Consider the following 27,021-nt stretch of genomic DNA (forward strand, 5'->3'; position numbering starts at 1 on the left):
ATATGTCCGACACGCGCGGACACGATAACTCAGCGAAATGTCTGTCTTCATAGGTAAAAAATAATTAGTAATCTTTTGAAATTGGAAAACCAGAATTAATTTACTAAAAAATTAAAAGAGAGATAAATAATATGAAAGGGAGGACCGGAGTGGCGTGTTGACAGGAATGATAGCTTATTTTATTTTGCTGGAAAATATTCTAGTGTTGCGGGGGTCCAAAAACGAAAGCGAAAAATTAGGCCCAATAAGGAAAAAAGGAGCGTTGACCAAAGAAATTGGGCCAAGAATAGGAATGGATGGGGTGTGTAGTTTGACCCGACGTATGTATGGTGATGCAAAAAAATAGGGCGGCAAATGGAATGGAAAACGGGACACGTGTCGGGAGGAATTGAATATAGAAGGTGGGGGAGATGTGAATAATAAGCGGTTGATTTCGTTGATACGAACTCGTGCTTCGTCTGTCTCTGTCTGTGTTTGAAACCCAGGGCGGGCGGCCACCTGAGACCTAACTTCCATCTTCTTCTTCCGGTAAATTCCATCTTCTGTGTTAATAATTTTGAATTTGAATTTGTTTCTAATTCTGATTGTTGATTGCAGATCTTGAAAGAAAATGGCAGACGGTGAGGATATTCAGCCACTCGTCTGCGATAATGGAACTGGAATGGTGAAGGCTGGATTTGCCGGAGACGATGCACCAAGGGCAGTGTTTCCGAGCATCGTAGGGCGTCCAAGGCACACGGGAGTGATGGTAGGGATGGGGCAGAAAGACGCGTATGTCGGTGACGAAGCTCAGTCAAAGAGAGGTATTTTGACTCTCAAGTATCCCATTGAGCATGGCATTGTTAACAACTGGGATGACATGGAGAAGATCTGGCATCACACCTTCTACAACGAGCTCCGTGTGGCTCCGGAGGAGCACCCTATTCTGCTCACCGAAGCCCCTCTGAATCCAAAGGCAAATCGTGAGAAGATGACTCAAATCATGTTCGAGACTTTCAACGCACCCGCCATGTATGTTGCCATCCAGGCTGTCCTCTCTCTTTATGCAAGTGGCCGTACAACCGGTATCGTTCTCGACTCCGGAGATGGCGTCAGCCACACTGTCCCGATCTACGAAGGGTATGCCCTTCCCCACGCCATCCTCCGTCTTGACCTGGCCGGCCGCGATCTCACCGATGCTTTGATGAAGATCCTGACGGAGCGTGGCTACTCTTTCACGACGTCAGCAGAGCGTGAAATCGTGAGGGACGTGAAGGAGAAGTTGGCTTACATTGCACTAGACTACGAGCAAGAGCTAGAAGCTGCCAAAACTAGCTCCGCCATTGAGAAGACCTACGAGCTTCCCGATGGACAGGTGATCACCATTGGCGCCGAGCGTTTCCGTTGTCCTGAGGTGCTCTTCCAGCCTTCCATGATTGGAATGGAAGCTGCGGGTATTCATGAAACCACATACAATTCAATCATGAAGTGGTGGATATTAGGAAGGACTTGTACGGAAACATTGTTCTCAGTGGTGGTACCACCATGTTCCCTGGTATTGCTGATAGAATGAGCAAGGAAATCTCTGCTTTGGCTCCCAGCAGCATGAAGATCAAGGTGGTTGCTCCCCCGGAGAGGAAATACTCTGTCTGGATTGGTGGTTCCATCTTGGCTTCTCTCAGCACTTTCCAACAGATGTGGATTGCCAAGGCTGAGTACGACGAAGCTGGTCCTTCAATTGTGCATAGGAAATGCTTCTAAATGCTGCAACCTTTTCTTTCTACCTTGGAACAAAAATAATTCTTTCATTTGTTTTCTTTTTGTTGTTTCTCATTGTTGAACACATGGTTCATCTTTCATTATAAATCAACGCCATTGTTGAACAATTCATTCTTTACTATACAACATCATTTTTTGCTACATTTTCTTTTCTTTTTCTCGGTCTCGGTCTCTTAGGGGTTTATAACTATATTCTTCTCAGAGATCGAATATTCGTTATTTATGCTATACTTTACTAGGATTGGAAAATGGAAAATATGAAAATGGACCTACCAAAGCACAATGTCACATATCGGTCTCATATTATTTTAATTAATTCGCGTAAAACTTACGAGTTTTATTTGATCTCAATAACTTTTAGGTAAATTTAAATCAACAATCTTTTACAAAGTATTTACATAATTCTGGATAGAGTAACAATAACTTATATATATTTATTATTTTAATGCAAGTAAAGACAAAACTCACTGTCAACTCCATTACCTACCATAAATTTAGGATTTTCTCCACAAATATGGGGTTGGTTTTGAAATAAAGGAAAGATAATTATGGCAATCTAATTTTTATAGATGGTAAAATAACAAAAGTAGAAATACAATGACATTAATAAAGTTTATCTATAATTCTATATAAAAAATTGTATAAAATGAAGAAAATATATTGCTAAAATACTAGTGAAGCCAATACACATTTTATTCTTGATCTCGTTGGTACGTTATTATTATTTCCCTTAGAAAAATTACTAAATTTACAGTTTTATTATAATTTATGGAAAAAAAATCCTAAAATAAGTAGATTTATAAAATGATAAAATAAAAAATAATAATATTAAATTCATAAATTTTATTATCTTAATTTAAAGATAATTAAATTTTTAGTTTTCTACTCTATCAATGAGCTTAGGTGCATGTTGATGAGTTGAGCCATTTTGTCTCATTCTCCTTCCTCTTCTCTTTCTCTTTCTCTTTCTTCGCAAATCACATTCACACCACACGCTAAAGCCAACGCCAACGCCAACGCCATCGAGTCAGTGTAAAAGTCAAGCCTTTCTCTTCTCTTCAACCACCACCACCTCTCATCTAAATTAAATGTTCAATCTTCATTTCTCTTTCTCCTTCTTCTTCCTCCAAATCCAATAATGGAGCTGTTGCACCCTCTTCCTCCTCACCACCACGACCCGCCACTCGCAGCAGACGCCCTCCACCGCTACTCTCCTCCTCCCTCCACGAGCTCGCGCGTTGAGTTCCACGCCCTGGCAACCCCCCCTGAAGCCGCCGCTGAAGAGGACAAGGTGCACGTGGCAGTTGGCAAGTCGGTGGGAAAAGGTGCCACTTTGCTTCAATGGGCTTTCTCAAACTTCACCAACCCACACATTCTTTTGCTTCATGTTCATCAACCTTCTCCTTTCATCCCTACACTATGTAATTCCCCTCTACCCTAAAATTCCTTTTTTTTTTTAATTTAATTTAATTTTGACATAGAAGTTGAGTTTCTTTGTTACTGTTTATATTTCGGTGGTTATTAGATTAGGGTCATAACTTTGTCTTATTTGAAAAAAAGAAGGAAATATTGAGCTGTTTTCCTTCCAAATATAATTGAGTATCTTGATTGCTTTTAAATTCTGGTGGTATCCCATGAATTTGATTGGTTTAAAGTTGGTATCTTTGAGCAGTGGGGAAGTTACCAGCATCTCAGGCTAATCCTGAAGTGGTCTCTGCTTTTAGAAGAGAGGAAAAAGAACAGGCCATGAGGCTTTTGGACAATTACTTGAGAATTTGCCGTGCAGCCAAGGTATTCTTTTGATGCTGATTTCTGCTTGTTCATTTACATTATTATGGTTTTTTTTTCTTAGTTATATTTCTAAAGGAGAACTATTTTTGCCGCCTGGGAAATGTGGCTCAGGAATCAATCATATTGAGCAAGACATATCAAATCTTATTGGCTGCCATTCTGTTTTATGTATTTTAGCTGCAGAATATGTGAATGATTATAACTGCCTTCTATGTATGTGTTGTTAAAATGTTCGTTTTAGACAAATATGTGATATGCAAGCTGTGGGAAAGAGATCCATTATCGACGGTCTTCGTATAACTTTCTTTCCCAGGTTAAGGCAAGCTTTATGATGACGGAAGCTGATCAAGTCCAGAAAGGGATTGTTGATTTGGTTGTCGGGCATAATATTAGGAGGCTTGTTATTGGAGCAATACCCGAAGGGTAAGTAATGCTTTGATTGTCAGCTAACTTGCTGTTGAATCTCAATATTCTATGGAAACTGTCTGAGAATTTTCTTTTCCTTTTTCTTCCCTTCCATCTCTTTATTTGCTCTAGAGACTTACAACTAATAGCTAGAAGCATAGTATCTGCTTGTTTCCGTTTCTTTTTTTGGTTCCCTTTTTCTTTCATTGGAGGGATGAATGAATAACCTTTCCTCTTACAAAACCATAATGGAAAACTGCAGTTGGATGAAAGTCAAAAGGAATTCCAGGAAAGCAAATTATGCTGCCAAAAATGCACCCCCCTTCTGTAAAATATGGTTTATCTATAGAGGTAAACATATTTGGACAAGAGAAGCTTCTGAAAAACCTTGTTCTTTATCACCTTGTGAAACAATTGAAACAGAAGGCACTTTTGCCGCCGAATCAACTACATCCAGCGGTCCATTGCCCCAAAATTCTGCTGAGAGTTCTTCAGATACTCATTTAGAGGCTGAAGAAGAAAGAGTTAATAGTCAACTTGTTGAAGTCAAACAAGAAGCTGATGAAGCAGCAGATGAGTCTTTTGTTGAGCTATTGAAGTTGGAAGCTGAAGCCACTGAGGCCATAAGGAAGGTAAGGATAACTTAATGATTGATTCAGAGTTGTGTAGCAAAAGGTTTTTTTGTTTTTGTGCTTTTATTTTTTCACTTTGTGTTTGTTGTAACTTGTAAGGAATGTAGCCAAACACAATCTTGCCTGCTGTGAGGGTCAGGGGTGAAATATAGTGCTAAATGAAGTTTGACAAATTACTGGGATCCTATGTACATGTTTCCGAAACTTGTCAGAACTGTGAAACTACAAATGTATTGTTCAGAGATTTCTTGACACCATATTATGTGATTTACCTGCATATATTCAAATTATTGACAAGTGATAATATTAAATAGATAGATTTAGTGTTTCATCATGGTGTTTGTTCCAACTTGGGTTGTATGTTTTTTCTTCAGGTCAATTTGTTTGAATCTGCTCATGCACAGGAAGTAAAGCTCAGACAAGAGGCAGAGGATGAGTTGAGAACCACAGTAAAGGATCAACAAAAGCTCCTAGATGAGAATGAAGAAATTGGTAGTGAGTTACAAAGAACCATGAGAAGTATTGCCATCCTAAACAGTTGTGTGCAGGAAACAGACCATAGGCGAGATGCAGCTGAAGATGAACTATCACTAATTCAAGCATCCATCTCCACACTCTGGCACGAAAAACAGCAGATCAGGCGACAGAAAATGGAAGCCATCCGCTGGCTGGACCGGTGGAAAAGCCGTGGGCAAGTTGGAGTTGCTCATTGTAATGGAGTTGTAGGATTTGCTGAGGAGTTACCTGAGATAGCAGAATTTTCATTATTGGATATTCAAAATGCCACGTGCAATTTTTCTGAAAGCTTTAAAATTAAGGAGGGTGGATATGGCGCTATTTATAAGGGAGAAATGTTGGGTAGGACAGTTGCTGTAAGAAAGCTCCATTCTCACAATTTGCAAGCACCTTCACAGTTTCACCAAGAGGTTAGTTCTCCAAAATGGCCTTTGGTTTTTTGATGTGCTACACTATAGGACAACCATAATTCATCTCCTGAACAATCCTCTAAAGATAAATAAGTAATAGGGCTTGGTAACATGCTAGTTTGTCTTACAAGTGCTTAAGCTGCTCTAATTGCAACCCTGGAATTATATATATATATCGTTGGCATAACTTTGGATGCTTTAGATGGTTTTAGCTGAAAAGCCATGATCCGTGCAAACCAACAATGTCCTTGGTATCAAACAATTGATGAGTGGATTACCCAGTTTGGTATGTATACAAACTGTGGTAACTCTGGACTTTCTGAAAACTGAAAACTCTGGAAATAAATAACTGTTCGTATTGGTTTTTAAACCTTCTTTCTTTTCTTTAGTTATATTCTTCTATGAGACGACTTGTTTGTTTGATCAAACTAATGCTTTGTGACTAGGTTCAAGTTCTTGGTAGTTTTCAGCACCCTCATCTGTTGACTTTGCTTGGTGTTTGCCCTGAAGCCTGGTCACTTGTATATGAGTACTTGCCCAATGGAAGTATTCAAGACAGCCTTCTAAGAAGGAGCAACATTTCCCCTTTAACATGGAATATCCGAACACGATGGATTGCTGAAATTGCTAGTGCTATCTGCTTTTTACATTCTTCCAAACCGGAAACTATTATTCATGGTGATCTGAATCTTGACATCATACTTCTTGATTCTGCACTTAGTTGCAAGATTTGTGAATTTGGGTTCAGCAGATTGGTGACAGAAGATTCTCTCTATCTTCCTAGTTTTGGCTTGGAAACTGAGCCAAGGGGTTCTTTCACATATACAGATCCAGAGTTTCAGAGAACTGGACTAACACCAAAGTCTGACATATACTCCTTTGGCCTCATTATTTTGCAACTCTTGACTGGTCGGACTCCAGTTGGATTAGTTGGTGAAGTACAGAAAGCCGTTACATATGGACGATTGTCCTCAATTTTAGATTCTTCGGTTGGCGAATGGCCTTTGGCTGTGGCAACACGATTGGCTGACCTCGGATTACAGTGCTGCCAACAATATAGTAGAGACAGACCAGAGTTAACACCGTCTCTGGTTAGAGAACTGGAGCAGTTACATGTTTCGGAAGAGCGACCTGTGCCATCATTTTTCCTTTGTCCAATCCTTCAGGTACATGTTCTTTTTTGTTATGTCAGTTTCATTACTAACATGATTCAATGACACGGGTGAAGTGCACGTGTCTTTTAAAGGGCTTATGAATCAAGTGCTAATCCATGCTCAAGTTTTCTTAATTTGAACTTTGAAGAAAAGTCTCATTTTCTTTTTACAAGATGAAGATAGTGATTGCAATATATGTGGCTAATTTTTATTGAACACCTTCCTCAGGAAATAATGCACGATCCTCAAGTTGCAGCAGATGGATTTACTTATGAAAGGGATGCCATAACTGAATGGCTCGAAAATGGACATGAAACTTCTCCCATGACCAATCTGAAACTGAATCATCTGTATCTTACTCCCAATCATGCACTTCGACTTGCTATCCAAGAATGGCTTTGCAAACCCTGAAGCTTCATTAATTCATTTCTGTAAATATCTCTGTATATTTCTGTAGTTGCCCCCTGTGCTTACTTTAAAGCAATCATTGTGTTGAGCTTTTAGAGTTATAGGGCTGGCTGGTTTCTTGTGTTAGCTTTTATTTTGTAGATCCCAAGTTGCAACTAGAATAATTATAGGATTTAGTATGGAGATGAGTCTAGATATTTGTAATCCTATTGTATCCATGAATCATTGAAATAGTGAAATATCAAGCATATTGCTTTTTTTCTATGGATAATTGAATTTTACCCTCTATTGTGTAATTTAGTTTTCACATTTCAAAAACATGTAAACTAGAATTGGTCTGAACTTTTTAAAATGGAGATTAAAGTGTACATAACCTATGGATTAAGAAGTAAAGCACAATTACCTTCATGAAATCTGGTAGCATGTAAGGAAATACAAAAACTTTGTAGATTAAACTACATGAATTTAAATTTGAGAGTTTGTTCCTTTAAGAACTTTATTTGATCATACCATTCGGCTGCCATAATTTGACCAATTTATGAGGCCAAAAAAACAAAGTTGATTGGAAACCACTTTTTCTGACTTAGAAGATGGTGGGATATGTCAAATATTCAAATTGCATGACACCACCATAAACAGATGGCTAGACAAGGGGAGGATCTCTCTCCTAGTTATGTCAAATCTAATAAGAAACATATATACATTCAAATCTCTCTCTTCATAGCTTAGTAATTAACCGTAACTACTGAGGCAAAGTTGTAGGGAGAAAAAAACAAAAGAGAAAAAACAAAATATAAGTCACATACATGAATTCATGTACCATTAAACGTTCTTGTGCATGGAAAATTCAACATTTGGAAACAAGTTGTTTAGCCCAACTCCAAACCTTCGAATTGCATCAACACCCTTGTAGTATCCCATCTCTAGCAGAAAGCAATGAGGAACTGGCATGCATTTCTGATGTTGAATTGAAAGGGTGGTCATCATCATTATCTTCCATGAACCTCCCAAGTCTTGAATCCTCTTTTCCACCATCCAAAAGTGGATTTGACTCCCCTTTGGAAAGGTTCCATAGATGGAACTCATCCTTGCTTGGTTCCCTGTTCTCTTTGGAACTTGTTTCAGATTTCAGAACCATTTCATTGTTGCCAACATCATCATGGTAGCTCTTGGTTTCCACACCATTGTTTGAACTAGAGAAATGGTTCTCCTCATGTTCAAGGTTGTTGGATTCAGAGTTGCTTCTTCCTAATGTGGTTGGCATTGATTTCTCTCTTAGAATACCTTGTGCTGGAGTTTTTGTTGTTGACCTTTGACTGAAACTACCAAAACCTTGAATTCCTCTTGATAACCTCCTAGCACGGTTCCTCTCTTCCTTGAGAAGAGTTGCTTCTTCTAGAAGTGTGATTATCCTCTCAGATTTCTTCCTCACATTCAAGCCCCAGTTGAACCTGCAAGTACTCAAAATATATCAATGATCTTGTAGTGCTAAACAATAAGAAAATTCATGGCCATAGTTTTGAAAAAGAAATTTTAAATTCAAATCAAACCAACCCTTTGTCATCAACATATTGAAAGCTTTCCAGCTGTCTAATAACATCTTTGTCACACTGAAATTCATCTTTGGCACTTTCTGGTCCATGAGTCAAGAGGTGCTCAAGCACAATCAGAGAATTGTAAGATGCCCTCCAATTCTTCTTATCAAATTTCAGAAACCTGATTTGTAATTATTTATACTTTGTCATTTAATAATCCATGATATGTTTGATTAATTATTAACATAAAAGTGACAAAAACATGCTAAGGAAAAAAAAAAGGGACCTACTAATATATTCACCTTTTGTGCAGAATCTCCACAATCCTCCAATAATCATCTACCTCAAAAGCAGCCCTTGAAATTGATCTTAGTGTTGGGATATCTGGGGCCCATGGATTTCCTGTTGTTGCTTCCTCTGTCATCCTGAAAATTGTAAAAGACCGTACACACAGTAAATCACAAATCTAAATATCTAACAACCTGTTTTTTCGATAATTCATGAGATGGTTTATAATCAATTAATTAATCTCTTTCGGCATAGCCATCAAAGATAATTAATCTCCCATAAGCCAAAATTCACTAACAAAAAGATTACATGATCAACACTACCAAAAAAATCCACCCACCACACATATAGCACCTAAAATATCACCCACTCATGCCAAAAAATCACACTCTCATACACACATAACCTACATGAATCTCATAGGCACAATAAAGCACCCCTTCTAATACCTACCTTTGCTTATAGTTACGAAACAGAATGAAACAAAAAAAATATAAACTTTTTATCATGGGGTCGGAGAAAGTTGCAAGCTTTACTTACAGTTCTGCAGGGGTGACATCTGTGAGAGCTAATCTAGCACTCTTGATCTTCTCCTTGAGGAAGAAAGAAGCTTGCTTTCTGAATTCATGAAATGAAGGGGTTCCCATTTTGCTGTTGCTGTACAGAATGGAAATATGTAAAGTCCAAAGTTCTTACTTTTAGAGAACGGGAAAAATGAGTAAAGATTTGAATGGGACTTAAGAGCTGAGATCACAAGTCACAACTAATCCTATCCGATTATTAAAACAAACCAAAACCATAATCCTATTTCATTTTTTTAATTTATTGAAGTGAAATTGGGAGGCTTCATGATCTATGAAGAACAATTCAACTTTGAAGAGTAGGTTGAATTAAAGAAACAATATGTGAGTGACATGTGAAATGGGGAAATGGATTTTGGAATAGAGAATTTTAATCAGAAATAATTTGTTTTGTTTAGTATAAATTGCGTTTTTAGAGGACAATTTTAATTTTTTATTTTTTTAATATTTTTTACATTGTAAATATTCATTAACATAGGCACATAGTATTTTGTGAGGTCAACCTTTATGAAGTTAACACTTTAATTGGATTACTGGATGTCTTTTTGAATCTTGAAATTATTTATTTATATTTTATTTTTGTATTATACATATATAAATAAAATTATGACCTATGATTATTGATTATTCTATAACTAATATCTTTCTCACTCCTTCTAGACATAAGACCATAAGAGCATGTTATGTTATGGGTGAGGTTGAGCCTAACATTATGGACGACTATGTGTCTATGTCAATGATGTTCTGCCATTGGATCACAGCTAATCTAAGAGTTTCAGTAACCTTATTTAACCAAAAGAAAATTAGATTGGATATTACTAATAACTAGAGCAATTCTCAGCCTATATAAACCAACTAAAAAATGTTAGGTTAAAATTTAATGGGTCTCAATTTGATTTGAAACTAACTTTAAAAAGTTTAATTCGGCTAACTACCAAAAGAAAAAAAAAAGTAAGAGTATGGAAAGAAAAATGAGATAAACGAAAATATTTAACCTTTTTCAATTTTTAAAAAAATGGAAAAATGTAGGTGGTAAATTGTTACGGCCTGGCCCAAAACTCGCGCGGGTCGACCCGACCCGAGTTCGGGTCGGCCCGATGGTTTGCCCTCCACCCGATCCGAACACGTGTCCCGTACGGTTTGTGCACGGCCGTGTGACAACATCCTCGAAAGTGTGGGCCTGTCCACTGGAAGGGCCCACTACTAGCATGTATATAAGGGGAGACTGGCTCTCCCCCCAAGGTACGTCATATTCACACATCATTCCCTCTCCGCCTGCACATATTCTGACAAGGGCGTCGGAGTGTCTTTGCAGGTGGCACCCCCCCTTCACATCAGAAGTGCTCGGGACCTCGCTCACCCGGAACCAGGAAGCCACGGCTAGACGAACTCCTCCACCGTCCGAAGCATTGACCTTAGGATCCTAACCCGAACCGTCCGGTACCCGACCTACCGAACATTGGCGCCATCTGTGGGAACAGGACGTTCATGGACTTCGTACTGGTCCAGACTGGGACCGGTTCCGAGGTAGCGCCTCCCATACTCGGAGGAGGCGCCGTCGCGACGGAACCCCGGCAGCAGCAACGGTCGCCCACGAGGGATGCGACGCAGACTCACGAGAGACGCCCCTTCGGGGGGACGGGTGACAACCACGCCAGGATAATGCAAGAACTACGCCACAGAATGCAAGACCTAGAGCGCAGACTAGCAGAAAGAGAGCGCGACCAACGCTCCCCAGAGCGGAGCCCCACCCGCTCCCGCTCAAGAAGCCACTCGAGGCGCACGCCGAGCCCCCATTGCGAGTCGGAGAGCACTGAGGAACGGATACGCCCCAGAAGAAGAAGTCGCGACCCCATTATCTACGCCCGACACGAAAGGCGGCGCGCGTCGAACAGAGGCGACGAGGAACGTCACCGCGAGAACAATGAGTCGAGAAGAACTGCCCGAGGACCTGTCATAATAGGAGCGACCCCTTTCCACCGCTCTGTACTCGAGGTCCGATTACCAAAACATTTTGACAAACCGACAGACATGAAGTATGACGGAACACAAGACCCCCTAGAACACTTGACGGCCTTCGAGGCCAGGATGAACCTAGAAGGGGTGGGAGACGAGGTCAGATGTCGCGCTTTCCCGGTCACCTTAGCGGGCCCGGCAATACGGTGGTTTAACAACCTCCCGCAAGGCTCGGTGACCCAATTTACCGACATCAGCCGCGCCTTCCTGGCTCAGTTCACAACTAGGATTGTCAAAGCCAAACACCCAATCAATCTGCTGGGGGTGACGCAGAGACCCAGAGAGCCGACCAGGAAGTACCTGGACCGTTTTAATGACGAGTGCTTGGAGATTGACGGTCTGACGGACTCAGTGGCAAGTTTGTGCTTAACGAACGGGCTGTCAAATGAGGATTTCAGGAAACACCTCACCACGAAGCCCGTCTGGACGATGCAAGAGATCCAGTGCGTGGCCAAAGAATACATTAATGACGAGGAAGTCAGCCGGGTCGTGGCTGCCAATAAGCGGCAGCCCGCCTACAACCAATCCCGGCACTTCGAAGCCAGAGAAAGACCAAAGGAACACGCCAAGGACGGCGGCCCGAGCAAACCATCCAAGCCGTTCCCCCGAGTTGGGAGGTTCACCAACTACACCCCCCTTACGGCACCGATCACTGAAGTTTACCAACAGATAGCAGAAAAGGGGATACTGTCGAAGCCCCGACCACTGAAGGACAGGACGGGAGGAAACAAGAACCTCTACTACGAGTACCACAAGGGTTATGGGCACAAGACCCAAGACTGCTTTGACCTAAAGGACGCCCTCGAGCAAGCTATCAGGGACGGCAAACTCGCCGACTTCTCCCACCTTATAAGGGAACCGAGGAGACGCAACCGGGACAACGACAACGAGGACAGATCCCGACCAACAAGACGGCACCAGGAGCCAGAGGGTGACGACCACGGTCTCACGGTGGTAAACGTGGTGACGGCCAGGAATACCGCCCCGAGGTCGAAATCGGCGCAAAAGAAAGATGCCAAGGTCTTAGCGATCTCCGCCCCACCTGGTAGAGGTCTTAAGGGTCTCCCACCTATCTCTTTCGGCCCGGAGGACCAATGGTTCGACGAAGCGCCGGAAAGTCCGCCCATGGTCATTACGGCTAGGGTCGGAACCGGCCTCGTCAAACGAATCCTGGTAGACACGGGGGCAGACTCAAACATCATGTTCCGAAACGTTTTCGATGCCCTGGGATTGAGAGATTCCGACCTGACGACCCACCAGCACGGTGTGGTAGGGTTAGGAGACCACTTCATAAAGCCAGACGGAATCATCACACTCCCGACCTCTGTGGGACAAGGGCAAAGACGAAGGACAATCATGGCAGATTTTGTAATATTACGAGATTCAACGGCCTATAACATCATCCTGGGGAGAAAGACCATTAACGACCTGGGGGCGGCTATCAGTACGAAACTACTGGTGATGAAGTTCATCACCGATGACGGATCCGTGGGATCCCTCCGGGGCGACTTGGAAACGGCAGTCGCTTGCGACCATGCCAGCCTTTCTCTCAGGAAAAAATCAAAGGAGGCGTCAGGAGTTTTTCTGGCCGACCTGGACGCCAGGGTAGACGACAAACCCAGACCAGAGCCAGAAGGAGACTTGGAGAAGTTCAGAGTCGGCGAGGAACACGATAAGTTCACATTCATAAACAGGAACCTCCCGCACGAAATAAAGGAGCCTTTGATGGAGATGATCAGGGCTAACGCCGACCTCTTTGCCTGGACGCCCGCCGACATGCCAGGAATAGACCCCCAGCTCATGTCACACCACCTGGCCGTAAAGACGGGAACCAAACCAGTGGCCCAGAGAAGGAGGAAAATGTCGCAGGAAAGGGCGGACGAGGTAGCCAAGCAAACGGCCAGCCTCTTAGAAGCGGGATTCATCCGGGAATTGGATTACTCGACTTGGTTGTCGAATGTGGTTCTGGTTAAAAAACACAACGGGAGGTAGAGAATGTGTGTAGACTATTCTGACCTCAACAAGGCTTGTCCCAAGGACTGCTACCCCCTACCTAATATCGATACGCTCGTTGACGCAGCGGCAGGGTACAGATATCTGAGTTTCATGGACGCCTATTCAGGGTATAATCAGATACCGATGCACCGACCTGACGAGGAAAAAACGGCGTTCATAACGCCAGGAGGCATCTATTGTTACAAGGTCATGCCATTTGGCCTAAAAAACGCAGGAGCCACATACCAGAGGTTGATGAATAAGATATTCAGCGAACTCCTGGGCAAAACAGTGGAAGTTTACGTAGATGACATACTCGCAAAAACCGCCCGACCTGACGACCTCCTGAATGACCTTAACGATGTTTTCTTGTCCCTACGACAACACGGCATGAGGCTTAATCCACTCAAATGCGCGTTCGCCATGGAGGCCGGAAAGTTCCTAGGCTTCATGATCACTCAAAGAGGAGTGGAAGCCAATCCAGAAAAATGCCAGGCTATCCTTCAAATGAAGAGTCCGGGTTGCATCAAAGACGTCCAAAGACTCGCTGGAAAATTGACAGCTTTGTCCCGTTTCCTCGGCGCATCGGCGGCAAAGGCCATACCTTTCTTCAACTTAATGAGAAAGGGAGTGACGTTCGAATGGACACCAGCATGCGAAGAAGCATTCAACCACTTCAAGCAAATCTTGGCGGCACCACCAGTCCTCGGGAAGCCCAGAGCCGGAGAACCACTCTACCTCTATCTATCAGTAACCGAGGAAGCGCTTGCCGCGGTCCTCGTCACAGAAGAAGCGAGGACACAACATCCCGTCTACTTCGTGAGCAGGGCACTCCAGGGACCAGAGCTGAGGTACAGCAAACTGGAAAGACTGGCGCTGGCACTCCTAGTATCCTCCCGAAGGTTAAGACAATACTTCCAAAGTCACCGTATAGTTGTAAGGACAGATCAGGCGATTCGGCAAATATTGCAAAAACCTGATTTGGCTGGAAGGATGATGACCTGGGCCATCGAGCTCTCACAATACGACCTGCAGTATGAGCCTCGACACGCAATCAAGGCACAGGCAATGGCTGACTTCTTAGTGGAGGTAACGGGCGATCCTTCCGAGGAAACGGGCACACGGTGGAGACTTCATGTGGACGGAGCCTCCAACCAAACGTTCGGAGGAGCGGGGGTCATCTTGGAAAGCCCAGCAGGGGTCATCTATGAGCAATCGACCAAGTTCGAGTTCCCAGTGTCAAACAACCAAGCTGAATATGAGGCTCTCCTAGGCGGACTAATGCTGGCTCGGGAAGTCGGGGCGACAAGGGTCGAAGTATGCAGCGACTCCCAAGTCGTCACCTCGCAGGTAAACGGAAGCTACCAAGCCCGGGATCCCCTCCTCCAAAAATACTTGGAAAAGGTTAAGCAAATGATGAGCCAGTTCCAGGAGGTCATCATCCAGCACGTTCCAAGAGAAAAGAACACACGAGCAGACCTTTTGTCGAAGCTAGCAAGCACAAAGCCAGGATCGGGTAACCGGTCACTCATCCAGGGCATGGTGAAGGAACCAACGGTCGCCCTCCACCTGACGGGGGCGAGCCCCTCATGGCTGGACCCCATTACCACCTTCCTGGAACTCGGCAAGTTACCCGAAGATGAGAAGGCGGCCAAAGCTTTGAGAAGGGAGGCGGCCAGATACGCAATCATACAAGGACAACTATTCAAAAAGGGACTCAACCAGCCCCTATTGAAGTGTTTGCACCCCGACCAAACGGACTACGTGCTTAGAGAAGTCCACGAAGGGTGTTGCGGACATCACATCGGGGGCAAAGCCCTAGCAAGGAAGCTCATCCGAGCAGGATACTACTGGCCAACAATGATGAAAGACTCGAAGGAATTTGTCACAAAATGCACAAAGTGTCAACAAAACGCCAACTTTCACAAAGCACCAGCCTCCGAGCTAAGCTCGCTAACGACTACGCGCCCCTTCTCACAATGGGGAGTCGACCTCCTGGGACCCTTCCCGGTCGGCCCAGGACAAGTCAAATACCTCATTGTAGCCATTGACTACTACACCAAATGGGTAGAGGCTGAACCGCTAGCCACCATATCGTCCTCCAACTGCCGGAAGTTCATGTGGAGGCAGGTGATAACCCGTTTCGGCATCCCAGAGGTCGTTATCTCGGACAATGGAACCCAGTTCACCGACAAGAAGTTCATGGAATTCCTCTCTGGCCTGGGGATAAAGCAAAAGTTCTCCTCAGTAGAACATCCCCAAACAAACGGGCAGGTAGAAGCCGCAAACAAAGTCATCCTTCTTGGTCTAAAGAAGCGCCTAGACAGCAAGAAGGGAAACTGGGCCGACGAACTCCCCTCCGTCTTATGGTCCTACCGGACAACCGAGCAAAGCGCCACGGGAGAAACCCCCTTTCGCCTAACCTATGGGGTCGACGCGGTAATACCAGTTGAAATCGGCGAACCAAGCCCCCGACTACTCCTCGCGGGCATGAGCGAAGCGGTTGAGAAAGACCTGATCGAAGAAACGAGGGAGATGGCTCACCTAACAGAAACGGCGCTGAAACAAAGAATGGCCCTGCGTTACAACGCAAAAGTCCTCAAATGAGACTTCGAAGAAGGGGACCTCGTCCTACGACGCAACGACATCGGCGTCCCGACCCCAGGAGAAGGCAAGCTGGCGGTAAATTGGGAAGGCCCCTACAGGGTAAGGGAGGTACTCGGCAAGGGCGCTTACAAACTCGAAAAACTGGACGGCAAGGAAATACCCAGAACATGGAACGCAAGCAACCTAAAGAGGTTCTACTCCTGACCCACCGGCTCAACGACCAGAGAGCCTAGCCAGAGAGTTAGTATTCGCCCCATCCACATGTTAATTCAACTTGTTTACTTACCTTGTCAAATACTTACCCAACTGTCGAGTAATTTTTACTTGTTCAAATTTTTTATTTGTTTGACTAAAACTCTTACTTGATATATCTGTTCCTCATGACCAAATCTAAAACGGCACCCCGGGACTGATCACCCCGGGAGCCAGACGGCTCATATGCCTCAACCAATTCGACGACTACGCGACCAAATCGGTCCGAACCGCTACCAAATGCGAAAACGGCAAGACGGGCACAAAGCATAAGCCCGCCCAGAATAAACGATAACACGAAAACGACAACACGACAAAATAATGAAACAAGCAAAAAATCATAGCAACCAAACGACGATAACTTACAAAGCGTCAAAATACGCAACGGACAAGTAAAATTGTTCAAGGCAAACAAAACGACAAAGCACCAACAGGTTGTTCAACAAATACATTACAAAATATCCTAAGTTACGAGACTTCACTTCTTCGGCATATCAACAATTTTCCCGTCTTGGATAGTTTTGAAAACACCAATTGACGACGTCTCGAAATCAGGAGCAGCAATCTTCAGCTGAGCTTTCAGGGCGTCCTCGGTCATCAAGATGGCATTCTTCCCTTGTTCCCTGGCCACCTTAAGCTTCTTCTTAAGCTCAACGGCCTCTGCCTTGGCGGCCTTCGCTTCTGAGATAGCCTGCTCCCGTTCCCTCTCCAACGCGACAACCCGACCCTGAGCGGCGTTCAGTTGACCCTCCAATGTCATCTCACGCTCAAGAAGCCGGGCCACGGTCTCGTCGGACGCCTTCAACCTCTCCGCAATAAACGAGGACTTCTCCTCAGCAGCATTAAGCTTCCCCCCCATCTCGGACAGCTGACCCTGGAGGAGTTCAACTTGAGCCTTAAAATCATTGTTCGCCTTAACAGAAGACTCAAGCTTCCTCCGAAGCGCCTCCATACCGGATAACTCAAACTCGGCCTTCCGAGCTATCACGGCCCCACGAAGCAAGGTGCGATACATCCACCTCGCCTGTCCGGACAGCTCGGTTGCATGAAAGTGCTCTTCTGTCCCCGGTATCAGTTGGGAATCAATGAACTTGGAGGCATCAAAATTCCTCTCCATCACGGTAAGGACCCCTTCCGGGCTGGAAGACATCTTTCGCTTCCTAGGAGTATGGATAAGCTCCACATCGCTATCCAGTTGAGGGGTGCGAGTCACCTGCTCGTCAGCAGGTCCCTCCTCATGAAGAGGGGAAGCCTGATCCCCCGAGCCCTGCTTTCCCGACTCTTCGGCATCCTGAGCAGGAGAAGCTTGGCCCGTTTTTTCCCCTGATGGACCCTCCGACTTGCCGGCGTCTTTCCCTTCGGCATTCTCATCATCACTAGCATCAAAAAAGGTCTTCATCAGGTTCTCCAGACCAGTCACGGTAGCAGACATTTCCACTGCGATAAACAACAAGGACGTTAGCCGTCAAGCCGACAAACGAATAAAGCAAGAAACATACGCAAACAAGAAAAGGAACTCACGAATATAGCTCCGGCCGGCCTCCCGTTCACCCATGAGAAGGTGGGGGTTCACGGGATTCTTTTCAAAAATAGCAAGAAGAACATCCGCTATCTGCCTATCTACAGCCGACAACCTCTTATACGACACTTTCACAAAAGGATTCGACCCCGCGCCAAAGCTCCAGTAAGTCTGGATAAGGCGCTCCCCCTCTAACGACAACCAGAAGGGATGGCGACCCTTAACGGGACGAACCTTGAAGTACTTATCTTTGAAGCCATGGTAGGAATCCTCAAAGAGGCTAAAAATCTTCCTACCCTGAGCAGCACGGAAAGAAAGAAACCCCTTTCTTGCTTTCCCCTGCTTGGAAGGATTGGTAAGGTTGAAATAATAGAGAAAAACGTCCACCGAAGCCGGTAGCTCCAAATACTCGCACACCATCTCGAAGCAGCGGATCGAAGCCCAGCTGTTCGGATGAAGTTGAGACGGACAGACGGATATCCGGTTCAGCAATGCCATTTGGAAATCGGAGAACGGAATCCGAACACCGACTTGTGTGAACATGGATTTGTAAAACCAGATCCAATCGGGAACGCGAGGAGAATGGAAATTGAGCTCATAAATACGCTCACGAGGAAGCGGGACAATGGCCTCGTAGTTGGCCTCCTCGTCAGTTCCCCCACATAGGTAACCGGCTTGCCGGAACTCCGTCAATTCCTCCAAGTCCATCTGGTTGGGTGAACTCCTTATATCATCAGTTACCCAAGCATACGGGTCGTAAGCCGCAGCAGATCCGGAAGACCGGGAGACAACACGAGGCATACCTACAGCGGGGTACCACTCCGTTAGTCTATGAGGTCGGAAGCTCGAAAAAACTCAGAAACTACGTCTTTCCAACTCAATCACAACCAGACACGGCTAAAGACTGCCCCTACTTCACAAACCACCCAAAAAGCCTACCCTGGAATGGTACCCCCTCTCTAACCCACCTATCCCAACACTAGAAAAACCACTTATTAAAAACAAAACCAGCCATGCAGTAGATGCAAACAACAAATCACGCAATAACAGAGCGTAACGCAGACATCAGAAGAAAGAAACCAGAAGATTACCTGGAAAGATGAAGGAAATCTGGGCTGAAAGTTGAAGCAGGAAGGGGTTCGCGCAGGAAGCTTTGGATGTTAGGGAGAGAAGAAGTTAGAAATGATAAGAGTGGGAGGTGGATAGGGCGAAAACCACTTAAAAACCACCCCCAAAGAAGCGCGAAAGGAAGCAGGGGTAAGATAGTCTTTACGCACGGGTTTTTTCAAATTATTATGAGCATTAAATGCCCAGCGCGAAAAACGAAACGGCAAACAAATGCCACAGCAAATCAAGGGACACGCGCACAAGAGACGCGTCCCTCCCACGACCAGACGACCTAGCGACAACACACGAAGGTAAACGTCACGCGCCACCCATGGCCCTCACGACCATCGCTGACGCGTCGGGGGCACTGTTACGGCCTGGCCCAAAACTCGCGCGGGTCGACCCGACCCGAGTTCGGGTCGGCCCGATGGTTTGCCCTCCACCCGACCCGAACACGTGTCCCGTACGGCTTGTGCACGGCCGTGTGACAACATCCTCGAAAGTGTGGGCCTGTCCACTGGAAGGGCCCACTACTAGCATGTATATAAGGGGAGACTGGCTCTCCCCCCAAGGTACGTCATATTCACACATCATTCCCTCTCCGCCTGCACATATTCTGACAAGGGCGTCGGAGTGTCTTTGCAGGTGGCACCCCCCCTTCACATCAGAAGTGCTCGGGACCTCGCTCACCCGGAACCAGGAAGCCACGGCTAGACGAACTCCTCCACCGTCCGAAGCATTGACCTTAGGATCCTAACCCGAACCGTCCGGTACCCGACCTACCGAACATAAATATTTATTTAAAAACATGATCAGAAGTCAAAACTAATGTATTTTTTTTTAAGATCCACAAAATTAACTTCAATGATAGAGCATAGTTCATGTTCGTGTAATCATGTTGATGTATAATTGCTTTTTTCTGGTTTAAATAGTTTTCTTAATAATACATATTATTCAAACTAGTCCATGAACAAAGCTTTCATGTTACTTGATAAATAACCAAACTTTAAAGAAATTGAATTGAAGCTATGTATGTCACTCTCGACAATGTACGGTGTAAGTGTAACTGACGAATCTGCAGAGAAAGCATTCCAAGAATGGAAGTCACAATCAAACAGATACATAAGATAGCATCAAACTCCATTGGAAATTTCGCCGAACATTAACAATGCTTATATGTATGATTGCCCTTGTTTACTCCTCGTCTTTCAACTTTATCTAACTGAAAAATATAGCACTATCATTCACTTCAATTAATATCTTATTTTACACCTTAGAAGTTAGAACTCACTTTATTATTATTATTATTATTATTATTATTATTATTATTCATTTAAGAATTTGTTGTTAACCAATTGATTACTGTATACACAAGACAAAATTCTTAAATTAGTCCACTTATTTAAGTGGACTAGTAAATTAATCACTGGATCAACCTAACTTGATTAGATTGGTCATTGCGTTACAAACTCACACACACTTTTTTTTTTTTTTTGTCATTACACACTTACTTTTTTTTTTCTGTCAGGATTACACACTCACTCTTTTTTTTTTTTTGGGTCAGAGACTCACTTTGTTAATTAGTAATGGAAGTATACACTATTACTTAAATGTTTTGGGCTGAAACATGATGATCTAAATGGGCCAGGGCTAGCCCATAAGTTGAATTGGAATATAAACCCAAACTTAATGTTTTGGGCTGAAACATGATGATCTAAATGGGCCAGTCAAAGCCCTGTATCATACGGAACATTATGGAATTTAGTTGGTTGTGTTGTGTCGTTGTGATATGTTTATATCAAAACGGAGAACACAATGAGTATAACTGAATCTGAAGTAAATGGAGCCGAATTTAATGGCAATAAAGTGACAGATATAATCATTTATCTGCATCTATGCATTTAATTCTCAGTATATAATATGGTAGCTAGTAGTTCAAAATTTAATGAATTTCATAGTACAAACACCACCAACGTGTGTCTACAAAGATCGCGTATTTTAGTAGATATCTTCAAAAAAATGACAACTGCTTATTGTTCACGTTTTATTCATCTATTCAACGAAAAAAATAAAATAATAAGCTTGGTATTACTATAAGTTTACCTCTTTAGAATTTATAACAAAGTTGAATTTGTTTCTGTTTCCGAATTAGAATGTTGTCAGTCAATAAGACATGTGCGGTACAAGAATTCGTATGAAATGAATAAATTGATGCTTGAATTGGCTAATATTTATTCCAATTTCAGTTCATTGAACCTTAACGTTTATAAGCATTGTCAACCCTTACATGCTTATAGAAATAGGACAATTAAGTCAAAAATAAAATAAAATTCAAAGTTGATTTTGATGTAAAAAGCGTGTCTACTACGAAATTCCACCACGTGTTTATTACTTATTAGGGTTCAGCACAAGAGCATCTAATTACGGTTACTTTTTTTTTCTTTTGCCTTTGATAAGTTCTTTTTACAATATTTTCTATTTTAATTGGTCAAAAATTAATCTATCACGGATTATATTCAAAGATTTAAGTGGTTGATGAATTGGTGTTTATCTTAAGCAGGAGTTCAACTCTTAACATTTATTTAAACGAACGAATGAATTGATTATTTAACCAATTTAAATTAAGCTTTTGTTTTTTATAACTTATAATCTATGAAGCACGGATACTTTACTGAGTTGCCGTGTCTACGTGGACATATTTTAGACACGACATTCATCGACACTCATCCGACACGCGTGTCTGCTGTGTCCAACTGTGTCTTAATAAAAAATAAAAAATTCTTCTCTGGACGCACTTGAATACACCTAGATAACAGTGTCAGTGTGTCCAGTCTTATTCTTAACATATATTCTTAAAATAAATTTAGATATTGTATATATTATTATTTATTAAAACAAAAAATATTTTAAATACTTAATATAATTAAAATAAGATATTAAAAATAATTAAAAATAATTAAAAATATTAATTTATATTTTAATATTAATAAAATATCAAAATATCATTACGATTTATCTAAAAAATAATTTATATTTTATATGTATGCGTGTCTCCGAGTCTTGTAAGATTTTAAAATTCGCGCCAATGAGTAATAGCTCAAATGGCATAGTCTCCCCATACTCATTTAAGAGGTTGCAAGTTCGAGTCTCCTATCTTTGGTAAAAAAAAAAAAAAAAATTTAAAATTTGCGTGTCGACGTATCGCGTATCGTGTCTGTGTCCTGTAATTCGAGTCAGTATCCATACATCGTAACTTGCAACAACTTTAACATGCAAAAGGTATCTTATTTTAAAATAAATGTTCTATAATATATTAGTCTCTTTAATATTAGCAAAAATACTATCTGTATATTAAAATTAATCATTATATATTTGTCTATTATTTAATTTATTTTTAATGTATATTTTATATTTTAATATATATTTTATATTAATAGCTGATTTTGATGTACACTTAATATGATTGTGTAAGAAACTCGATTTGATTTTTAATAAATTTTCTGATAAATTAATTTTACTTAATATGATTGTGTAAGAAACTCGATTTGATTTTTAATAAATTATCTGATAAATTAATTTTGCATAAACATAATTGATTGGGTAAGAAACGGAAAAGAAAGAAAGGAATATCTTGCAAGACAAAAGAGAGTGCTTGGGAAGACATAATGCAAAGAGTGGATGATCACATCAAATTGAAATGTGGCAAACATAACCCGCATGAACCCTTGACCTTATTGTATATATCAATCCATTTTTATTTGGAACATTGTTATTGATTATGTTTTTATTCTCCAAAATATTGAAAAAGATACTGATTTGCCAACCAGAGTTGCACATAGTGATGGAGGGTGTTTGTAGTGCTTTATGCACGACTATAAAGATTTTTTTTAAGGAATGGCTTTTTATTATTACAAAATTACATTTTCATGTGAGTAATTAATTATAATGAACAAAATCCAGCTTCTTTTTTTTTCCCCTTTTTTTTTCATAACTTTACAATCCTCCCTATCACTCGTTGAATTGTACAACTAGTCTTCTAGACACACTCCCAGTTTCCCATAGCCTAGTTGCTATTTTACGAAAGGGTGAGCAATGAGGGGGGTAAAAAGGTAAAAACACCAAAATGGTAATGCCTTGACCCTTAGGCAGAATTTCTCTCATTTGAGTCATTTCCTCTTTTTTTTTTTAATATTATATTATATAAGATTTTGACTATCATTATACCCATGATCTCCATATCCTTCCTTCCAAAGAAATAACAATGATGGAGACATCATCATGGTATCGACGTCTATCACCTTGTGGAATTTCAAGCAATTGGTGAAAGTCCAAACCTGAAATTTAATAAACCAAACCAAAAATCAGCAAACCCTAGTTTCTATAACTTGATATAATTTTTTTGACTTTGCCACCGATATGTAAATTATATTATAAGAAATCCAAGCAATGAATTTGATTAACTATGGCTAGCATAAGTTTTATTCTATCTAAGAGGGACTCAAACTCAAAATTAACAATAAACTTGAATGTTTAAAGCCAAATGAAGATTTAATGTACATACCAGCTTTCTTTGCAGCACGAAATAGGACTTCCTCAACCAAATGCTGAGCAGGGTCTCCTTCAGGTTGCAATGTGATGAAAAGTTCAACTTCAGCAACTGCTTCTTCGTTTGACAAGTATTGGTACAAGCCATCTGAACACAGAATCAAAAACTTGTCCTTTGGTCCTAATCTATGGTGTTTTAGATATGGCAAGCAACTTATGTAAGGACAACTTCCCACATAGTCTATTCTAAACATCTCCAACAATGCATTGTTCCACTTGGGCTGCAAACATTCACAACAATTAGAAACCGCTTTTACTATTGTGATTAATTTTGGTTATAACTATGGATTTAAGACTTAAGATGCATGTATAATAGACTCGAACCTGTTTGAGAAATCCGGCACCAAATGCCCGAGTAACCTTGAGAGATCCCTTAACGCGCTCATTTACAAGCGCGAAGGGATCATCGGGGTGCTCTTTTCTTATTCTTTGGATTTCCTGGAATCAAGATCAGATCAATTTTCCAATGAGAATAAAAAATGAAAAGCATACAACTCCTGAAACAGAGAGTAATTTAGTTTACCTCATCAACGTTGGTGCTGTGATCCTTGGTGAGCTGAATGGAGGTGAGAGTAGGGACCAAGGTGGATCGATCGACGTCCCAGGATTCGAGATCATTCATGGTCTCCTCATTGATCCTCTCCAAGTCCTGCCTAATCTTGCCAAGCCAGTAATCAGGCTCAGCCTTCTGAGCAAGAACAGCTCTACTATCTCCAACATTCATCACATAAACATCTTCACCTTTCATCAACATCACAAGAACACAAGACCCCATTAGAGCAAGCTCAGGATTCTCCATCACCATCTTATCCGCCACGTCTAAGAAAGCCTCCTCCGTCTTCCTAAGAGCCCGAGACAGAGCTTCCAACACATCGGAATGGTTCACCATCATGGACCCATCGGATCCAGTTAGCTGCTCCTTCAATCTCCGATCAAGTTCCACTCTTTCCCTGTCCCACTCGCACTTCCACCTCATCTGATTCTCCTCCCATTTCTTTGCAGCGCCTCTGTACTTGTTCTTAGAACTCCTTCCACTTCCATTTCCATTTCCATTTCCACCACGCTTTTTTCTCTTCAAACCATGATCATCAAAATTAGAATCCCCAGCACCACTTGCAGCACAAGATGACCCATCTTCATCATTCATATTATTATTATTCTGTTGATCAACACAGCCAGCACAAGCATCGCCATCATCATCCCCAGTTGTCAAGATCGAATCTTTAACCCCCAAATTGGAATTCCCATCAACCCCATCATCCCAAAGCAAACCCTTGAGCTCCTTGTGCACTGCGTTGTACAGATTCGAAAGCAAGTAATCAGGCGCATCTGGGCCGTTGAATCCATCATAGATCCCCACGAACACCCAACCGTGTTCCTCCGACACCACCACGTGGACACGGTCCTCCCCTGCTTTTCCCTGACATCACTGAACGTTCTGGTGACCTTCCATCGCCGCCGTCGTTGAATCATCGTCCTCCAAGAAGCTCCCTTCGCTGCTGAAATTCACGCTGTTAACCGTGTTCTCGTTCTGCTTCTCCGCTGCCGCAATAACCCACTCCGGTGGCTCCCTTCCCGCCGGCGCCACCCCTTTGATCGGAGCCACGATCGAACCTTGCCGAAGGGTCTTCGAAATCGCCCTCCGCAGCACCCGAATCCACCGGGTCTTCCTCGTTCCGGGTCGAATCCCAATACCCGAAATCAAACCGCCATGAGAGAAGCTTCTCTGAAACTGATCGGAACTGTCTCTATCCATCGGGCCGGAGAAGATCCCGGCCCGGTCGATTGGGCCCGACATAAATCCACGCTCAATCGGGCCTGACATGAAGCCTCTCTCGAGAGGACCCGATGCTGGAAACCCGTTTAAGTTACCGGAAAATGGACCCGAATTGGTGAAGCCCTTTGGAATGGGTTGAAGAGGAAGCGCGGCGAAAGAGGTTGAGCTCTCGAAAGCCGCAGCTCTATCGATGCAACCGTATGAGTAGAGATCCACAAAGGAAGTTGAGAGTGGCGTCGATGTGTTGGCGCTCACGGACGCGCCGGAGATTGTTCTGAAAGTGGTGGTTTCTTCCGAGTGAACCTTCGAAGATGATATTCGGGTCGGGTCGGGCCTAACATAGCAGAACGAGTGTCCCAGACCCTCGTCTAGTGGCTCTGTTAATACGATGGATATGTCGTGCTTGCGGCGGCGCCCTCCACCTCCGCCGCTTCCGGTGAAGCACACCGTCAGCTTCCCTATGCCGTTTCCCATATCGCAATATACCAAAAAAAGAAGAAAAGAATAGAGAGAGAGAGGGAGAGAGAGAGAGAGAGAGATTACAAGGTTGCTACAAAGAGTTGTTCATGGTGTGGATTATGGAACTTGATAGAGAGGAAAACACAAGAGAGAAGAAGAAGAAGGAAGTGGTGAAGAAAGAGAGAGAGAGAGAAGGGAGAAGGTGTGAAGAAGAGAGAGAGAAGGCGTTGACTTTTGGGAATATAAGGCTTTTTAGGAAATAAGAAAACGCACTGCACTTGTTTTCTTCTTCCTCTCTTTTTCTTATTTTCTTTTGGTTTTTGTTTTATTCAGAATAAATTTTCAAATAAAAAGTTATTAAAATAAATAAATAAAAAGAAATGAGTTTCGGATTTTTCGAGTGCGGCGTTGACTAGGTTGGGAGCTTAAGTAGAACTCAAAGGTTTGTGTCCGGTTTTATTACTCCTGCTTTTGTATCTCAATACTCGCTACTGTGAGCGTTCAGTTCACGCTCCCGAATAAGTGGATGAGAATGGCGATGAGTGGCTACGGTGTGTCACACGCGCTCTATCAGCACGTTTGTTTTCCTATGTTTGGTGGAAAGAAGGAGGGTGAAGTTTTAATTGGAGTCATAAATTCTGGGTAATGATCGAAAAAGTCAACATGGAGGGAAAGGGGGAAAAGCGAATTTACATGTTATATATAACTAAAAATTTTGTAGTTGAATATAAAAAAAGAGTCATGCATATTTTGTGATTTATAGTTATTAATTAATTATTATTAATATTTTTAATAATATAAAATTATATTTTTTTTAATAATTAAATATTATTTAAATTTTAATAATTTTTTTTAAATTTTTTTTTAAAATAATTATTTTTTTTAAACAACAATAATAAAAATAAATTTGTCGTTGTTAATTAGCTACTTATAATCAAAACTAACAGTTTTAAGTAAAATTTCAATCTATAAGTAAAATAATATTTTAAAAATTTATTATTTAATTATAATAATTTATCAATTTAATTTCAAATATCAAATATTAAATAATACAAACAACAAATTTTATATTTTTTATAATTATACCATTTTAAAGTAATATTTTTCAAACATTTTGAATATAATAGGTTATCTTAAAATTATTTTTCAGTTAAAATATTGAAATATAAATTAATTGTCATATATTAAATTCTTAATCTTTGGTAT

General features: G+C 42.1%; 4 protein-coding genes and 1 pseudogene across 5 annotated transcripts; 2 read left to right on the forward strand and 3 right to left on the reverse strand.

The window, feature by feature from the left end:
* Positions 1 to 393: 393 nt before the first annotated feature.
* On the forward strand, positions 394 to 1,899 carry LOC112736631 (actin-like; annotated as a pseudogene).
* A 762-nt stretch (positions 1,900 to 2,661) lies between these two features.
* Positions 2,662 to 7,345, forward strand: LOC112736632 (U-box domain-containing protein 33). Of its 2 annotated transcripts, none has more exons than XM_025786164.3 (7): positions 2,662 to 3,179; positions 3,431 to 3,549; positions 3,863 to 3,972; positions 4,217 to 4,586; positions 4,961 to 5,512; positions 5,959 to 6,678; positions 6,895 to 7,345. In XM_025786164.3, the coding sequence occupies exons 1-7, from the start codon at positions 2,897 to 2,899 to the stop codon at positions 7,075 to 7,077; spliced, it is 2,337 nt and encodes a 778-aa protein (XP_025641949.1). In that variant the 5' UTR covers positions 2,662 to 2,896; the 3' UTR covers positions 7,078 to 7,345. The 2 variants fall into 2 exon arrangements, with proteins under 2 accessions (XP_025641949.1, XP_072069143.1); XM_072213042.1 differs by having other exon boundaries at positions 2,783 to 3,179; positions 3,791 to 3,972.
* Positions 7,346 to 7,632: 287 nt separating this feature from the next.
* Positions 7,633 to 9,996, reverse strand: LOC112736633 (ENTH domain-containing protein C794.11c). Its single transcript, XM_025786166.3, has 4 exons — positions 9,438 to 9,996; positions 8,912 to 9,034; positions 8,629 to 8,790; positions 7,633 to 8,525 (listed from the first exon to the last, which is right to left on the reverse strand). Exons 1-4 carry the CDS (start codon positions 9,542 to 9,544, stop codon positions 7,973 to 7,975), a joined length of 945 nt encoding a protein of 314 aa, XP_025641951.1. The 5' UTR covers positions 9,545 to 9,996; the 3' UTR covers positions 7,633 to 7,972.
* A 12,859-nt stretch (positions 9,997 to 22,855) lies between these two features.
* Positions 22,856 to 26,146, reverse strand: LOC112736634 (probable protein phosphatase 2C 4). The gene is made up of 4 exons (XM_072213043.1): positions 24,103 to 26,146; positions 23,904 to 24,017; positions 23,536 to 23,800; positions 22,856 to 23,308 (listed from the first exon to the last, which is right to left on the reverse strand). Exons 1-4 carry the CDS (start codon positions 24,724 to 24,726, stop codon positions 23,193 to 23,195), a joined length of 1,119 nt encoding a protein of 372 aa, XP_072069144.1. The 5' UTR covers positions 24,727 to 26,146; the 3' UTR covers positions 22,856 to 23,192.
* On the reverse strand, positions 25,006 to 25,830 carry LOC140173163 (probable protein phosphatase 2C 4). Its single transcript, XM_072210503.1, has one exon. It carries the CDS (start codon positions 25,828 to 25,830, stop codon positions 25,006 to 25,008), a length of 825 nt encoding a protein of 274 aa, XP_072066604.1.
* Positions 26,147 to 27,021: the final 875 nt, after the last annotated feature.

The sequence above is a fragment of the Arachis hypogaea genome, chromosome 13, assembly GCF_003086295.3.
Source record: "Arachis hypogaea cultivar Tifrunner chromosome 13, arahy.Tifrunner.gnm2.J5K5, whole genome shotgun sequence".
NCBI lineage: Eukaryota > Viridiplantae > Streptophyta > Magnoliopsida > Fabales > Fabaceae > Arachis > Arachis hypogaea.

Excerpts from the sequence above, each read along its gene's own strand:
- LOC112736632 (XM_025786164.3), top strand. The coding sequence starts at position 2,897 with ATGGAGCTGTTGCACCCTCTTCCTCCTCACCACCACGACCCGCCACTC. Across the intron at positions 3,550-3,862 it reads GAATTTGCCGTGCAGCCAAG|GTTAAGGCAAGCTTTATGAT; the intron begins GTATTCTTTTGA and ends TTTCTTTCCCAG. Across the intron at positions 3,973-4,216 it reads ATTGGAGCAATACCCGAAGG|TTGGATGAAAGTCAAAAGGA; the intron begins GTAAGTAATGCT and ends GGAAAACTGCAG.
- LOC112736633 (XM_025786166.3), bottom strand. The coding sequence starts at position 9,544 with ATGGGAACCCCTTCATTTCATGAATTCAGAAAGCAAGCTTCTTTCTTC. Across the intron at positions 9,035-9,437 it reads GATGTCACCCCTGCAGAACT|GATGACAGAGGAAGCAACAA; the intron begins GTAAGTAAAGCT and ends TACAATTTTCAG. Across the intron at positions 8,526-8,628 it reads CAATATGTTGATGACAAAGG|GTTCAACTGGGGCTTGAATG; the intron begins GTTGGTTTGATT and ends GAGTACTTGCAG.
- LOC112736634 (XM_072213043.1), bottom strand. The coding sequence starts at position 24,726 with ATGAATGATGAAGATGGGTCATCTTGTGCTGCAAGTGGTGCTGGGGAT. Across the intron at positions 24,018-24,102 it reads ACAGCACCAACGTTGATGAG|GAAATCCAAAGAATAAGAAA; the intron begins GTAAACTAAATT and ends TCTTGATTCCAG. Across the intron at positions 23,309-23,535 it reads TCGTGCTGCAAAGAAAGCTG|GTTTGGACTTTCACCAATTG; the intron begins GTATGTACATTA and ends ATTAAATTTCAG.
- LOC140173163 (XM_072210503.1), bottom strand. The coding sequence starts at position 25,830 with ATGGGAAACGGCATAGGGAAGCTGACGGTGTGCTTCACCGGAAGCGGC.